Here is a 17,500-nt window from a genome sequence, read left to right as displayed (position 1 = left end):
GGTTTATTCTGATTGATTAGATGTTCTGGTCCTGAGAATTCAGTGTGTTAGTAGAACAGGTGAATCTCTCCCCTGTAAACAACAATTGACAAAGTACAGACCCAGGCTTCTACAGAGCTGCAACATCTTCCCATCTCTCTATTATCCTCTCTCTTCCCCTCCCTCTCATCTCCTCTCTCTTCTCTCTCTTCCCCTCCCTCTCATCCCCTCTCCCTCTCCTCCCCTCTCTTCCTCTCCCTCTCTTTTCCTCTCTACGCCTCCCTCTCTCTACCCCTCCATCTCTTCTCCTCTCTCTTCTCTCCTCCCCTACCTCTCATCCCCTCTCCTCCCCTCCCTCTCACCCCCTCTCCCTCTTCTCTCTCTTCCCCTCCCTCTCATCCCCTCTCCCTCTTCTCTCTCTTCCCCTCCCTCTCATCCCCTCTCCCTCTCCTCTCTCTTCGCCTCCCTCTCATACCTTCTCCCCTCTCTCTTCCCCTCCCTCTCATCCCCTCTCCCTCTCCTCTCTCTTCCCCTCCCTCTCATCCCCTCTCCCTCTTCCCCTCCCCCTCTCCCTACCCCTCCCTCTTTCCCTCTTTTCCCCTCCTGCTCATTATGTTCCTAGTTCTGTAAATATTTCCATCCACATAATTTTAAAATGTGATGTTTCTCTGCTACTACTCCCCCATTCAATCCATCCACCCATCCTTCATCCATCCATCCATCCATCCTTCATCCATCCATCCAGCCATCCTTCATCCATCCATCCAGCCATCCTTCATCCATCCATCCTTCATCCATCCATCCTTCAAATATCCTTCATCCATCCTTTATCCATCCTTCATCCATCCATCCATCCATCCTTCATCCATCCATCCACCCATCCATCCCCCCAGTTACGCATGCCTCTGTGAAGAGGGAACACAACACCTGCTACAACTCAACTCTCCGTGAAGTGAAAGAGGTATGGGACTGTAGGTGCGAGTAAGGATGACAAAAGGCAGAGAATTTACCGTTTACTAGGAATTTATTCCTTCACAAGGTAATATGGGGAAAAGGGGCTGGGCAGAACCAAAACTTAGAAAGTACATATCAAAGCCCCCCCCCCCTCTCCTACCTGACCTGCCTACCCACTATTTACCTAACTTAGCACCACCTGGTGCCCTAACCAAAATACAGGGGGTGGTCCGCCCAGGTCTTACCTGGTGTGCATAGACAGTGAATATACTACGGGTATATGTATGCCCACGGGCCTCTTAACTTAGCACTCCCTAGGTGCCTTCCCTTTCCCCCTGGGAACAAATGAAACAGAATATTAAAGAATTTCAAATGTACAAACTGAGAAACTCAGGACATCAAATAAGCTCTATCTGACTGAGCAACAAACTAACACAGTACACACCAACTGCCTGTCTCACTCTCAGCAACAAACAACATAACCCTCAGCCTCCTCTCTCAGCCTCCTCTCTCAGCCTCCTCTCTCAGCAATTGAATTCTCAACAAAAATCTTTCCAGCAATGATCTCTCTCCTGAACAACAGAACACTGGCTTTTATAACTGGAGGCGGAGTCTAATGGGATACAGCTGTACCTTGACGAGGGGGCGGGGTCAGCTCCAATTAGCCGTGGAGTCGACCAATCAGCTGCTTGGGGGATTTCAGGAATCCATCTCCTGAAACACACACTCAAATACACAAACTACAACACAGAAACTGGGGAAAGTAACACGCCCACCACAAAAAATTACAAACATACAGTTTGTAATAACGAAAACCAACATCATTAACTCGTGAAAAAAAAAACAAACACAGTTAGTAAATCTGTGATAGAGCGTCGGCAACCACATTCGCCGAGCCCTTCACATAAACTATCTGTACATTACATCCTTGGACAATCAGAGCCCACCTAGTGCATAAGGCAGCAGTTTGTGAAGAGCATTACAGGCAAGGCACTGGAGCCCACATATACCTCAAAGAACTGTAAGGCAATAATCCCTCCATCTATCTGTCCCTCCATCCACCCATCCATCCACCCATCCATCTATCCATCCACCCATCTATCCATCCACCCATCCATCTATCCCTCATCCATCCATCCACCCATCCATCCATCCACCCATCCATCTATCCCTCATCCACCCATCCATCCATCCATCTATCCATCACCATCCATCTATCCATCACCATCCATCTATCCCTCATCCACCCATCCCTCCACCCACCCGCCCATCCACCCATCCCTCCACCCATCCATCCATCTATCCATCACCATCCATCTATCCCTCATCCACCCATCCCTCCACCCACCCGCCCATCCACCCATCCCTCCACCCATCCATCCATCTATCCATCCATCCATCCATCTATCCCTCATCCACCCATCCATCCATCCATCCACCCATCTATCCCTCATCCACCCATCCCTCCACCCACCCGCCCATCCACCCATCCACCCATCTATCCCTCATCCACCCATCCACCCATCCATCTATCCCTCATCCACCCATCCATCCATCCATCTATCCATCACCATCCATCTATCCCTCATCCACCCACCCATCTATCCATCCACCCATCCATCCATCCATCTATCCATCACCATCCATCTATCCCTCATCCACCCATCCCTCCACCCACCCGCCCATCCACCCATCCCTCCACCCATCCATCCATCTATCCATCCATCCACCCATCTATCCCTCATCCACCCATCCATCCATCCATCCACCCACCTATCCCTCATCCACCCATCTATCCCTCATCCACCCATCCCTCCACCCACCCGCCCATCCACCCATCCACCCATCCATCCATCTATCCCTCATCCACCCATCCATCCATCCATCCTCCATCCATCAATATCCATCCACCCATCCCTCCACCCACCCGCCCATCCACCCATCCCTCCACCCATCCATCCATCTATCCATCCATCCATCCATCTATCCCTCATCCACCCATCCATCCATCCATCCACCCATCTATCCCTCATCCACCCATCCCTCCACCCACCCGATCATCCACCCATCCACCCATCCATCCATCTATCCCTCATCCACCCATCCACCCATCCATCTATCCATCACCATCCATCTATCCCTCATCCACCCACCCATCTATCCATCCACCCATCCATCTATCCCTCATCCACCCCTCCATCCATCCATCTATCCATCACCATCCATCTATCCCTCATCCACCCATCCCTCCACCCACCCGCCCATCCACCCATCCCTCCACCCATCCATCCATCTATCCATCCATCCACCCATCTATCCCTCATCCACCCATCCATCCATCCATCCACCCATCTATCCCTCATCCACCCATCCCTCCACCCACCCGCCCATCCACCCATCCGCCCATCCACCCATCCACCTATCCATCCATCCCTCATACACCCATCCACCCATCCATCCATCCATCCATCCTCCATCCATCAATATCCATTCATCCATCCTTCCATCCTTCCAACCCTACACCCACCCACCCATCCACCCACCCACCCATCCACCCATCTATCCCTCATCCACGCATCCATCTATCCCTCAGCCACCCATCCATCCATCTATCCCTCAGCCACCCATCCACCCATCTATCCCTCATCCACGCATCCATCTATCCCTCAGCCACCCATCCATCCATCTATCCACCCATCCATCCATCCACCCATCTATCCCTCATCCACCCATCCATCCATCCACCCATCTATCCATCACCATCCATCTATCCCTCATCCACCCATCCATCCATCCATCCACCCATCTATCCCTCATCCACCCGTCCATCCATCCACCCATCTATCCCTCATCCATCCACCCATCCATCATCCACCTGACTATCACTCATCCACCCATCCATCCATCTATACCTCACCCACCCACCCACCCACCCATCTATCCATCCACCCATCCATCTATCCCTCATTCACCCATCCATCCATCCATCCACCCATCTATCCCTCATCTACCCATCCATCCATCCACCCATCTATCCATCACCATCCATCTATCCCTCATCCACCCATCCATCCATCCATCCACCCATCTATCCCTCATCCACCCATCCATCCACCCATCTATCCCTCATCCATCCACCCATCCATCCATCCACCCGACTATCACTCATCCACCCATCCATCCATCTATACCTCACCCACCCACCCACCCATCTATCCATCCACCCATCCATATATCCCTCATCCACCCATCCACCCATCCATCTATCCCTCATCCACCCATCCATCCATCCATCTATCCATCACCATCCATCTATCCCTCATCCACCCATCCATCACCATCCATCTATCTCTCATCCACCCATCCACCCATCCATCTATCCCTCATCCACCCATCCATCCATCCATCTATCCATCACCATCCATCTATCCCTCATCCACCCATCCATCACCATCCATCTATCCCTCATCCACCCACCCATCCACCCATCTATCCCTCATCCACGCATCCATCTATCCCTCAGCCACTCATCCATCCATCTATCCCTCATCCACCCATCCATCCATCCACCATACCATCTATCCCTCATCCACCCATCCATCCATCCACCCATCTATCCATCACCATCCATCTATCCCTCATCCACCCATCCACCCATCCTTCCACCCATCCATCCTCCATCAATCAATATCCACCCATCTATCCCTCATCCACGCATCCATCTATCCCTCAGCCACCCATCCATCCATCTATCCCTCAGCCACCCATCCACCCATCTATCCCTCATCCACCCATCCATCCATCCACCCATCTATCCATCGCCATCCATCTATCCCTCATCCATCCACCCATCCATCCTCCATCAATCAATATCCATTCATCCCTCCATCCACCCACCCATCCACCCTCCCTCCCACATCCAACCCATCCATCCATTCATCCATTCATCCATCCATCTATCCCTCATCCACCCACCCACCCACCCACCCATCCATCCATCCATCTATCCATCCACCCTCCATCAATCAATTAATCCATCCATCATCCTCCATCCATCCATCCATCCATCCATCATCCTCCCTCCCTCCCTCCCTCCCTCCCTCCCTCCCTCCCTCCCTCCCTCCCTCCCTCCCTCCCTCCCTCCCTCCCTCCCTCCCTCCATCCATCCATCCTCCCTCCCTCCCTCCCTCCCTCCTCCCTCCCTCCCTCCACACTGGTATCTACAGTAACCAACACTGCAAGACATCTTGAAGGTCACTGAACCAGCCTTTTAGAGCCTTTTAGTCTTTGAAGTAGAGAGGAGAGAAATGTAAAGGAAAAATATGTGAAAATAAAGAGTCTGCTTAGACGTAAGGCGTAAGAGAGAGGTCGAAAGATGTACAGGTAGAGGTAGAGAGAGGTAGAGGTAGAGAGAGGTAGAGGTAGAGAGAGGTAGAGGTAGAGAGAGGTAGAGGTAGAGGTAGAGAGAGGTAGAGGTAGAGAGAGGTAGAGGTGGAGGTAGAGAGAGGTAGAGGTAGAGAGAGGTAGAGGTAGAGGTAGAGAGAGGTAGAGGTAGAGAGAGGTAGAGGTCGAAATATGTACAGGTAGAGGTAGAGAGAGGTAGAGGTAGAGAGAGGTAGAGGTAGAGAGAGGTAGAGGTAGAGAGAGGTAGAGAGAGGTAGAGGTAGAAAGAGGTAGAGGTAGAGGTAGAGAGAGGTAGAGGTAGAGAGAGTTAGAGGTAGAGAGAGGTAGAGGTAGAGGTAGAGAGAGGTAGAGGTAGAGAGAGGTAGAGGTAGAGAGGTAGAGGTAGAGGTAAAGAGGTAGAGAGAGGTAAAGGTAGAGAGTGTAGAGATGTAGATCGAGGTAGAGAGAGGTAGAGGTAGCAAGAGGTAGAAAGAGTAGAGGTCGAAGTAGAGTGAGGTAGAGAGGTAGAGGCAGGGGTAGAGAGGTAGAGAGAGAGGTAGAGAGAGGTAGAGAGGTAGAGAGAGGTAGAGGTAGAGAGGTAGAGAGGTAGAGGCAGGGGTAGAGAGGTAGAGGTAGAAGTAGAGAGGTAGAGAGAGGTAGAGAGAGGTAGAGGTAGAGGGGTAGAGAGAGAGGTAGAGAGACAGGTAGAGAGGTACAGAGAGAGGTAGAGAGAGAGGTAGAGAGGTACAGAGAGGTAGAGACAGGTAGAGGTAGAGAGGTAGAGAGGTAGCGAGAGAGAGGTAGAGAGGTAGAGAGAGGTAGATGTAGAGGTAGAGAGAGAGAGAGGTAGAGGTAGAGGTAGAGAGGTAGAGGTTGAGGTAGAGAGAGGTACAGGTAGAGAGAGGTAGAGGTAGAGAGAGGTAGAGGTAGAGAGAGGTAGAGGTAGAGAGAGGTAGAGGTAGAGAGGTAGAGGTAGAGAGGTAGAGGGGTAGAGAGGTAGAGAGAGGTAGAGAGAGGTAGAGGTAGAGGTAGAGAGGTAGAGAGAGGTAGAGAGAGGTAGAGGTAGAGAGAGGTAGAGGTAGAGAGAGGTAGAGAGAGGTAGAGAGAGGTAGAGGTAGAGAGAGGTAGAGGTAGAGAGGTAGAGAGGTAGAGGTAGAGGTAGAGAGGTAGAGAGTGTAGAGATGTAGAGCGAGGTAGAGAGAGGTAGAGGTAGCAAGAGGTAGAAAGAGTAGAGGTCGAAGTAGAGAGAGGTAGAGAGGTAGAGGCAGGGGTAGAGAGGTAGAGAGAGAGGTAGAGAGAGAGGTAGAGAGGTAGAGAGAGAGAGGTAGAGAGGTAGAGGCAGGTGTAGAGAGGTAGAGGTAGAAGTAGAGATGTAGAGAGAGGTAGAGGTAGACGGGTAGAGAGAGAGGTAGAGAGAGAGGTAGAGAGGTACAGAGAGAGGTCGAGAGATGTAGAGAGGTACAGAGAGGTAGAGAGGTAGAGGTAGAGAGGTAGAGGTAGAGAGAGGTAGAGGTAGGGGGAGCTAGAGAGGTAGAGCTAGAGAGGTAGAGAGGTAGAGGTAGAGAGGCATCCATCCATCCAACATCCATATATCCTACATCCCTCCATATTTCCATCCATCATTACTACATCCCTCCATCCCTCCATCCATCTATCTATCCATTCATCCATGCATCCATCACTCCATCACTCCATCCCACCCACTCATCCCTCCCTCCCTCCCTCCATATATCCTACATCCATCCATCCATCCACCCCTCCATCCACCCATCCATCCATCCAACAATCTATCCTACATCCCTCCATCTATCCATATATCATTCCTCCATCTATCTGTCCCTCCATCCATCCATCAATCCTTAATCCATCCATCCATCCATCTATATCCATCCCTCCATCCATCCCTCCCTCCCTCATCCCTCCATATATCCTACATCCATCCATCCGTCCTACATCCCTCCATCCATCATTACTACATCCCTCCATCCATTCATCACCCCCCTCTCTCCCTCCCTCCCTCCATCCCTCCAACCCATCCATTCATCCTTCCCTCCCTCCCTCCATCCATCCATCTATCCCTCATCCACCATCCACCCATCCATCTATCCTTTATCCATCCATGCCTCCATCCCACCCACCCCTCCCTCTGCCCCTCCCTCCATCCATCCCATCCCTCCATATATCCTACATCCATCCATCCTCCATCCAACCATCCTTCCATCCCTCCATCTATCCACCCATCTATCCTACATCCTTCCATCCCTCCATCTATCCATCTATCCATCCATCTATCCATCCATCCATCCACCCATCTATCCTACATCCCTCCATCTATCTGTCCCTCCCTCCCTCCCTCCCTCCCTCCCTCCCTCCCTCCCTCCCTCCCTCCATCCATCCATCCATCCATCCATCCATCCATCCATCCATCCATCCATCCATCCATCCATCCATCCCTCCCTCCCTCCCTCCATCTGTCCCTCCCTGCCTCCATCCATCCATCCATCATCCATCCCTCCCTCCATCCATCTGTCCCTCCCTCCCTCCATCCATCCATCTATCATTCCTCCATCTCTTTCCCTCCATCCATCCATCCATCCACCCATCTATCCATCCATCTATATCTAACCCTCCCTCCCTCCATCCATCCCTCCATCCATCCCTCCATCTGTCCCTCCCTGCCTCCATCCATCCATCCATCTATCCATCCCTCTATCCATCCCTCCCTCCCTCCATCCATCCATCTATCATTCCTCCATCTATCTAACCCTCCATCCCTCCATCCATCCATCCATCCATCCTACATCCATATATCCTACATCCATCCATCCATCCATCCATCCATCATTACTACATCCCTCCCTCCATCCATTCATCCTTCCCTCCCTCCCTCCCTCCTTCCATCCCTCATCCACCATCCACCCATCCATCTATCCTTTATCCATCCATGCCTCCATCCCACCCACCCATCCATCCATTCATCCTTCCCTCCATCCATACATCCCTCATCCCACCCATCCTCCAGCAATCAATTCATCCATCCCTCCCTCAATCCATCTATCCTACATCATCCATTCATCCATCCTCATCCATCCATCTATCTATATCCAACATCCATCCATCCATCCATCCATCCATCCTCCATCCCTCCCTCCATCCCTCCATCTAACCTACACTTACATACAGTACACACTGGTATCTACAGTAACAAACACTGCAAGACATCTTGAAGGTCACTGAAACAGCCTTTTAGAGCCTTTTAGTCTTTGAAGTAGAGAGGAGAGAAATGGACGTAAGGCTCTTGAGAGGTCGAGAGGTGGAGAGATTTACAGGTAGAGGTAGAGAGGTAGAGAGAGAGGTAGAGCTAGAGAGAGCTAGAGAGAGAGAAGAGAGAGAAGAGGGAGAGAGAAGAGGAGAGAGAGAGATAGAAGAGGGAGAGAGAAGAGGAGAGAGAGAGAGATAGAAGAGGGAGAGAGAGAGAGAGAGAGAGAGAGAAGAGGGAGAGAGAAGAGGAGAGAGAGAGATAGAAGAGGGAGAGAGAAGAGGAGAGAGAGAGATAGAAGAGGGAGAGAGAAGAGGAGAGAGAGAGATAGAAGAGGGAGAGAGAGAGAGAGAGAGAGAGAGAGAGAAGAGGGAGAGAGAAGAGGAGAGAGAGAGATAGAAGAGGGAGAGAGAAGAGGAGAGAGAGAGATAGAAGAGGGAGAGAGAAGAGGAGAGAGAGAGAGATAGAAGAGGGAGAGAGAGAGAGAGAGAGAGAGAGAGATAGAAGAGGGAGAGAGAAGAGGAGAGAGAGAGATAGAAGAGGGAGAGAGAAGAGGAGAGAGAGAGATAGAAGAGGGAGAGAGAAGAGGAGAGAGAGAGATAGAAGAGGGAGAGAGAAGAGGAGAGAGAGAGAGATAGAAGAGGGAGAGAGAGAGAGAGAGAGAGAGAGAGATAGAAGAGGAGAGAGAGAGAGATAGAAGAGGGAGAGAGAGAGAGAGAGAGAGAGAGAGATAGAAGAGGGAGAGAGAGAGAGAGAGAGAGAGAAGAGGGAGAGAGAGAGAGAGAGAGAGAGAGAAGAGGGAGAGAGAAGAGGAGAGAGAGAGATAGAAGAGGGAGAGAGAAGAGGAGAGAGAGAGATAGAAGAGGGAGCGAGGTAGAGGAGAGAGAGAGATAGAAGAGGGAGAGAGAAGAGGAGAGAGAGAGATAGAAGAGGGAGAGAGAAGAGGAGAGAGAGAGATAGAAGAGGGAGAGAGAAGAGGAGAGAGAGAGAGATAGAAGAGGGAGAGAGAAGAGGAGAGAGAGAGATAGAAGAGGGAGAGAGGTAGAGGAGAGAGAGAGATAGAAGAGGGAGAGAGAAGAGGAGAGAGAGAGATAGAAGAGGGAGAGAGAAGAGAGAGAAGAGGAGAGAGAGAGAGGAAAAAAAGAAAAACTATATACTGTACTTAAACTAAATTCTAATCTGGTAGAATGTGTTTGACAACATGATAAATTGACGCGTTGTAGAAAAATGAAGGAATGGCAGGATGACGCTTTTTTTTGTACTGTGTTTTGAAACATACTATAAAATGTTCCTTTTTATTACTGTGTTTTCAAACGTCACAAACTATATATAACACGTTCATTTTTCGTTCTCGAACACTCAATGTTTTCTTGATACTCTACTTACTGACCGTGACACAGTACTTTTCAGACTGGGATTTTGTCTTTTGTAAAAAAGTTCAATAACTTTATATTTTGTCTGAATTGACTTTTTAATTCTTACAACTGATGCAACTTTATATTATTATTTTTTTTTTTTTAAATATATATATTTTCTCTTAACAAAAAAAACAACTCCTGAGAAGCTTTGAAGTAGCGGTCACACAGTATCATTTTGCTCTTTAAACATGAATCATGTAGGTGTTGAAGTTAATATTTCCAATACAGCTTTTTTTTTAAAATAAATTATAATTTTTTCTGCATATTTATGATTGTGGTGCGTGACCTGAATCTAATTATGTACAAGTCCATATAAGCATATGTTTTCTGTTTTGTTTTGAGTGTGTGTGTGTGTGTGTGTGGGGGTGGGTGTTTTTGTGCTCTTTATGGAGCACGCACACACACACACACTCCATACACACGCAGACAGACACACACACAATCTGTGTGTGTGTGTGTGTGTGTGTGTGTGTGAGAGAGAGTGAGTGAGTGAGAGAGAGAGAGTGTGTGTGTGAGTGTGTGAGAGTGTCTGAGAGAGTGTGTGTGTGTGTGTGAGAGAGAGTGAGTGAGTGAGAGAGAGAGAGAGTGTGTGTGAGAGTGTCTGAGAGAGTGTGTGTGTGTGTGTGTGTGTCACTAATTTATGTTTTAGTCATGACTGTTGTTCACTGCCTTCAGCACACTTCCAACATGTGTAACCCACTAAATTTGGAATAAGGCCAAGACATATCTGTGTTCTGAATGGCATCCTATGCCCTACATTTTGACCAGGGCCCTATGGGAAATATAATGTCATGTTTACATGCTCATTCTGTTCAGCAGGGTCCCTAAATCCGACATTTTCATTTGAATCACTTAACCAGAAGGACTTGCAGTTATCCATCTTAGAGTACAGTAGCTAGGTGGGACAACGACAGCCAAAAGTACATCTTTCCTCATTAATAAAGTAGCAATCAGCGAAGTCAGAGCTAGTGGGGGGGGGGTACTTTTTGAAAAGGTTTTCGGATGTTTTCAGAAGATGGACAGGCACACTTCTGTCCTAGTTTTCAAGGGATGCTGGTTCCACAATTGGGTTGCCAGGACAGAGAAGAGCTTGGACAAGAGACCAGAGGTGCCAGAATAGAGTGGTCAGGTCGGGGAATAGGGTTTGATCATAGCCTGAAAGTAGAGAGGGGTAGTTCCTCTTGCTGCTCCGTAGGTGAACACAATGGTCTTGTAGTGGATATGAGCTTTGACTAGAAGCCAGTTGAGTGTGAGGCGGAGCGAGAACTTGGGAATGTTGAATCAGGTGTGGTTGTCCAGGGTTACAATAAAAAAAATGTACTGTTGTGGAGGACTGGAGGACCAGGGTTGGGAAGCCGAGAGAGTCGCTACTTTGATAGTTCATAGAGAATGACAGTGTCGTGTCTTTGGCTATGCCGGATTAAGTGATAGGACATGCTATTCTATTAAATAATTTCTCCGTAATTAACATTACCTGATTGAGCTAATCGTGTAAATGTAATTAACTAGAGAGTCGTGCACAACGAAATAATATTTATAGAGCTGTTATCTTCCGAATAAACTCTTAAAGACCTAGTAATATTTTACATCAATAGCAGACAATATTAATCGTCACCTTAATTCAGTCTCATCTGAAAGTTGTAAATTCTTGGTTATCTGCAGGAACCCTGGCTAACAATTTGAATCAGCAATACAGAATTGGGTTTAATCATTTATTTACTAAATACATAACTAATCACACAGAATTATGCACACATAATTAAATCATGACTTGATTACAAATTACGTCATAAAGGAAAACATCCCTAGCGGGCGGAACAGATATGACAGCTTGTTACACAAAAGAAAAGGGGCTGGGTTTGAGTGAAAGAGCGGGAAGACTGAGGGACAAAGGGAAGAAGCCATGCTATCGTAAATACAGTATCTTATGCATTCTAAATTACCGCCCATTTGGAAAAGGAAAATGCAATAAATATTTACTCTGAGCTGCGCTTCAATAGGTTGGTGGTAGATGGAAGGCCGGGTTTCCCAACTGGGTCCTTTGAAGAATGTCTCTGGTTGTTGTTACGCATGCCTCTGTGAAGAGGGAACACAACACCCTGCTACAACTCAACTCTCCGTGAAGTGAAAGAGGTATGGGACTGTCTGTAGGTGCGAGTAAGGATGATAAAAGGCAGAGAATTTACCGTTTACTAGGAATTTATTCCTTCACAAGGTAATATGGGGAAAAGGGGCTGGACGGAACCAAAACAAAGATAGTACATATCAAAGCCCCCTCTCTCCTACCTGACCTGCCTACCCACTATTTATCTAACCTACCCTCTCCTACCTGACCTGCCTACCCACTACTTATCTAACCTACCCTCTCCTACCTGACCTGCCTACCCACTACTTATCTAACCTACCCTCTCCTACCTGACCTGCCTACCCACTACTTATCTAACCTACCCTCTCCTACCTGACCTGCCTACCCACTACTTATCTAACCTACCCTCTCCTACCTGCCCTGCCTACCCACTACTTATCTAACCTACCCTCTCCTACCTGACCTGCCTACCCACTATTTATCTAACCTACCCTCTCCTACCTGACCTGCCTACCCACTATTTATCTAACCTACCCTCTCCTACCTGACCTGCCTACCCACTATTTATCTAACCCACATTCTCCTACCTACCCACTACTTATCTAACCTACCCTTTCCTACCTGACCTAACTACCCACTATTTATCTAACCTACCCTCTCCTACCTGACCTGCCTACCCACTACTTATCTAACCTACCCTCTCCTACCTGACCTGCCTACCCACTATTTATGTAACCTACCCTCTCCTACCTGCCCTGCCTACCCACTATTTATCTAACCCACATTCTCCTACCTACCCACTACTTATCTAACCTACCCTCTCCTACCTGACCTAACTACCCACTATTTATCTAACCTACCCTCTCCTACCTGACCTAACTACCCACTATTTATCTAACCTACCCTCTCCTACCTGACCTGCCTACCCACTATTTATCTAACCTACCCTCTCCTACCTGACCTGCCTACCCACTATTTATCTAACCTACCCTCTCCTACCTGACCTAACTACCCACTATTTATCTAACCTACCCTCTCCTACCTGCCCTGCCTACCCACTATTTATCTAACCCACATTCTCCTACCTACCCACTACTTATCTAACCTACCCTCTCCTACCTGACCTAACTACCCACTATTTATCTAACCTACCCTCTCCTACCTGACCTAACTACCCACTATTTATCTAACCTACCCTCTCCTACCTGACCTGCCTACCCACTATTTATCTAATCAACCCTCTCCTACCTGACCTGCCTACCCACTATTTATCTAACCTACCCTCTCCTACCTGACCTAACTACCCACTATTTATCTAACCTACCCTCTCCTACCTGACCTGCCTACCCACTATTTATCTAACCTACCCTCTCCTACCTGACCTAACTACCCACTATTTATCTAACCTACCCTCTCCTACCTGACCTGCCTACCCACTATTTATCTAACCTACCCTCTCCTACCTGACCTGACTACCCACTACTTATCTAACCTACCCTCTCCTACCTGCCCTGCCTACCCACTACTTATCTAACCTACCCTCTCCTACCTGACCTGCCTACCCACTACTTATCTAACCTACCCTCTCCTACCTGACCTGCCTACCCACTACTTATCTAACCTACCCTCTCCTACCTGACCTGCCTACCCACTACTTATCTAACCTACCCTCTCCTACCTGACCTGCCTACCCACTATTTATCTAACCTACCCTCTCCTACCTGACCTGCCTACCCACTACTTATCTAACCTACCCTCTCCTACCTGACCTGCCTACCCACTACTTATCTAACCTACCCTCTCCTACCTGACCTGCCTACCCACTATTTATCTAACCTACCCTCTCCTACCTGACCTGCCTACCCACTACTTATCTAACCTACCCTCTCCTACCTGACCTGCCTACCCACTATTTATGTAACCTACCCTCTCCTACCTGCCATGCCTACCCACTATTTATCTAACCCACATTCTCCTACCTACCCACTACTTATCTAACCTACCCTCTCCTACCTGACCTAACTACCCACTATTTATCTAACCTACCCTCTCCTACCTGACCTAACTACCCACTATTTATCTAACCTACCCTCTCCTACCTGACCTGCCTACCCACTATTTATCTAATCTACCCTCTCCTACCTGCCCTGCCTACCCACTACTTATCTAACCTACCCTCTCCTACCTGACCTGCCTACCCACTATTTATCTAACCTACCCTCTCCTACCTGACCTGCCTACCCACTACTTATCGAACCTACCCTCTCCTACCTGACCTGCCTACCCACTACTTATCTAACCTACCCTCTCCTACCTGACCTGCCTACCCACTACTTATCTAACCTACCCTCTCCTACCTGACCTGCCTACCCACTACTTATATAACCTACCCTCTCCTACCTGACCTGCCTACCCACTACTTATCTAACCTACCCTCTCCTACCTGACCTGCCTACCCACTACTTATCTAACCTACCCTCTCCTACCTGACCTGCCTACCCACTACTTATCTAACCTACCCTCTCCTACCTGACCTGCCTACCCACTATTTATCTAACCTACCCTCTCCTACCTGACCTGCCTACCCACTACTTATCGAACCTACACTCTCCTACCTGACCTGCCTACCCACTACTTATCTAACCTACCCTCTCCTACCTGACCTGCCTACCCACTACTTATCTAACCTACCCTCTCCTACCTGACCTGCCTACCCACTACTTATCTAACCTACCCTCTCCTACCTGACCTGCCTACCCACTACTTATCTAACCTACCCTCTCCTACCTGACCTGCCTACCCACTATTTATGTAACCTACCCTCTCCTACCTGCCCTGCCTACCCACTATTTATCTAACCCACATTCTCCTACCTACCCACTATTTATCTAACCTACCCTCTCCTACCTGACCCAACTACCCACTATTTATCTAACCTACCCTCTCCTACCTGACCTGCCTACCCACTATTTATCTAATCTACCCTCTCCTACCTGCCCTGCCTACCCACTACTTATCTAACCTACCCTCTCCTACCTGACCTGCCTACCCACTATTTATCTAACCTACCCTCTCCTACCTGACCTGCCTACCCACTACTTATCTAACCTACCCTCTCCTACCTGACCTGCCTACCCACTACTTATCTAACCTACCCTCTCCTACCTGACCTGCCTACCCACTACTTATCTAACCTACCCTCTCCTACCTGACCTGCCTACCCACTACTTATCTAACCTACCCTCTCCTACCTGACCTGCCTACCCACTACTTATCTAACCTACCCTCTTCTACCTGACCTGCCTACCCACTACTTATCTAACCTACCCTATCCTACCTGACCTGCCTACCCACTACTTATCTAACCTACCCTCTCCTACCTGACCTGCCTACCCACTACTTATCGAACCTACCCTCTCCTACCTGACCTGCCTACCCACTACTTATCTAACCTACCCTCTCCTACCTGACCTGCCTACCCACTACTTATCTAACCTACCCTCTCCTACCTGACCTGCCTACCCACTACTTATCTAACCTACCCTCTCCTACCTGACCTGCCTACCCACTACTTATCTAACCTACCCTCTCCTACCTGACCTGCCTACCCACTATTTATGTAACCTACCCTCTCCTACCTGCCCTGCCTACCCACTACTTATCTAACCCACATTCTCCTACCTACCCACTACTTATCTAACCTACCCTCTCCTACCTGACCTAACTACCCACTATTTATCTAACCTACCCTCTCCTACCTGACCTGCCTACCCACTACTTATCTAACCTACCCTCTCCTACCTGACCTGCCTAACCACTACTTATCTAACCTACCCTCTCCTACCTGACCTGCCTACCCACTATTTATCTAACCTACCCTCTCCTACCTGATCTGCCTACCTACTACTTATCTAACCTACCCTCTCCTACCTGACCTGCCTACCCACTACTTATCTAACCTACCCTCTCCTACCTGACCTGCCTAACCACTACTTATCTAACCTACCCTCTCCTACCTGACCTGCCTACCCACTACTTATATAACCCACATTCTCCTACCTACCCACTATTTATCTAACCTACCCTCTCCTACCTGACCTAACTACCCACTATTTATCTAACCTACCCTCTCCTACCTGACCTGCCTACCCACTATTTATCTAATCTACCCTCTCCTACCTGCCCTGCCTACCCACTACTTATCTAACCTACCCTCTCCTACCTGACCTAACTACCCACTATTTATCTAACCTACCCTCTCCTACCTGACCTGCCTACCCACTATTTATCTAATCTACCCTCTCCTACCTGCCCTGCCTACCCACTACTTATCTAACCTACCCTCTCCTACCTGACCTGCCTACCCACTATTTATCTAACCTACCCTCTCCTACCTGACCTGCCTACCCACTATTTATCTAACCTACCCTCTCCTACCTGACCTGCCTACCCACTACTTATCTAACCTACCCTCTCCTACCTGACCTGCCTACCCACTACTTATCTAACTTAGCACCACCTGGTGCCCTAACCAAAATACAGGGGGTGGTCTGCCCAGGTCTTACCTAGTGTGTATAGACAGTAAATACTATGGGTATATGTATGTTGGCCTCTTGCCTAAGCACTCCCTAGGTGCCTTCCCCTTCCCCCCTGGGAACAAACATTCCACTTCACTCCAAAACTGAGAAAAAAACGAACTCAGGCCATTAAAGAAGCTCTGACAAAGCAACAAACACAGAGCATACCAAAGCTGCTACCAACAACAACTAACACAGTACATACCAACAACCAACATGCTATACCCCTCAGCCATCAACCTCCTCTCTCAGCAATGATCTATTTCACAATCAATCTCTTCTCTGAACAACAGAATACTGGCTTTTATAGCTTCAGAATTTCATTGGAAATTGGAGACAGCTGCGTCCTGACGAGGGGGCGGGCCAAAAGGGGGGAAGAGGTATTTATGACTGTCATAAACCTATCCCCCAGGCCAACATCATGACATGACAGGGTGTTGTCCAGGGTCACGCCAAGGTTCTTTGCGTTCTGGGAGGGGAACAGCGTGGAGTTGTCAACCGTGATGGAGAGGTCTTGGAGCGGGTAGCGCTTCCCCGGGAGGAAGAGAAGCTCTGTCTTGTCCAGGTTGAGCTTGAGGTGGTGGGCCGACATCCAAGCTGAGATATCTGCCAGGTATGCAGAGACGCATGTCGCCACCTGAATGTCAGAAAGGGGGGAAGGAGAAAAGTAGTTGTGCCATCCTCATAGCAGTGATAGGAGAGACCATGTGAGGATATGACCAGTGACTTGGTCTAGGGGGGAAGGAGAAAAGTAGTTGTGCCATCCTCATAGCAGTGATAGTTGTGCCATCCTATGACCAGTGACTTGGTCTAGGGGGGAAGGAGAAAGGAGAAAAGTAGTTGT

At 48.8% G+C, this 17,500-nt stretch overlaps 1 protein-coding gene across 1 annotated transcript in view; it reads right to left on the bottom strand.

Moving 5' to 3' along the window:
- Window positions 1-17,500, bottom strand: part of LOC118942965 (RNA-binding protein 25-like) — a gene marked incomplete at both ends in the record, with an annotated part of 25,132 nt that overhangs the window by 2,644 nt on the left and 4,988 nt on the right. Inside the window, one exon of the mRNA XM_036958333.1 lies at window positions 7,943-7,947. Within this exon, the coding sequence (XP_036814228.1) occupies window positions 7,943-7,947 (5 nt within the window). The remainder of the gene's footprint in view (window positions 1-7,942; window positions 7,948-17,500) is intronic.

Source organism: Oncorhynchus mykiss, chromosome 21 (genome assembly GCF_013265735.2).
Source record: "Oncorhynchus mykiss isolate Arlee chromosome 21, USDA_OmykA_1.1, whole genome shotgun sequence".
Classification (NCBI taxonomy): domain Eukaryota; kingdom Metazoa; phylum Chordata; class Actinopteri; order Salmoniformes; family Salmonidae; genus Oncorhynchus; species Oncorhynchus mykiss.
Note: the sequence above shows the minus strand (reverse complement) of the source record. Positions and strands in the feature narration are given on the sequence as shown.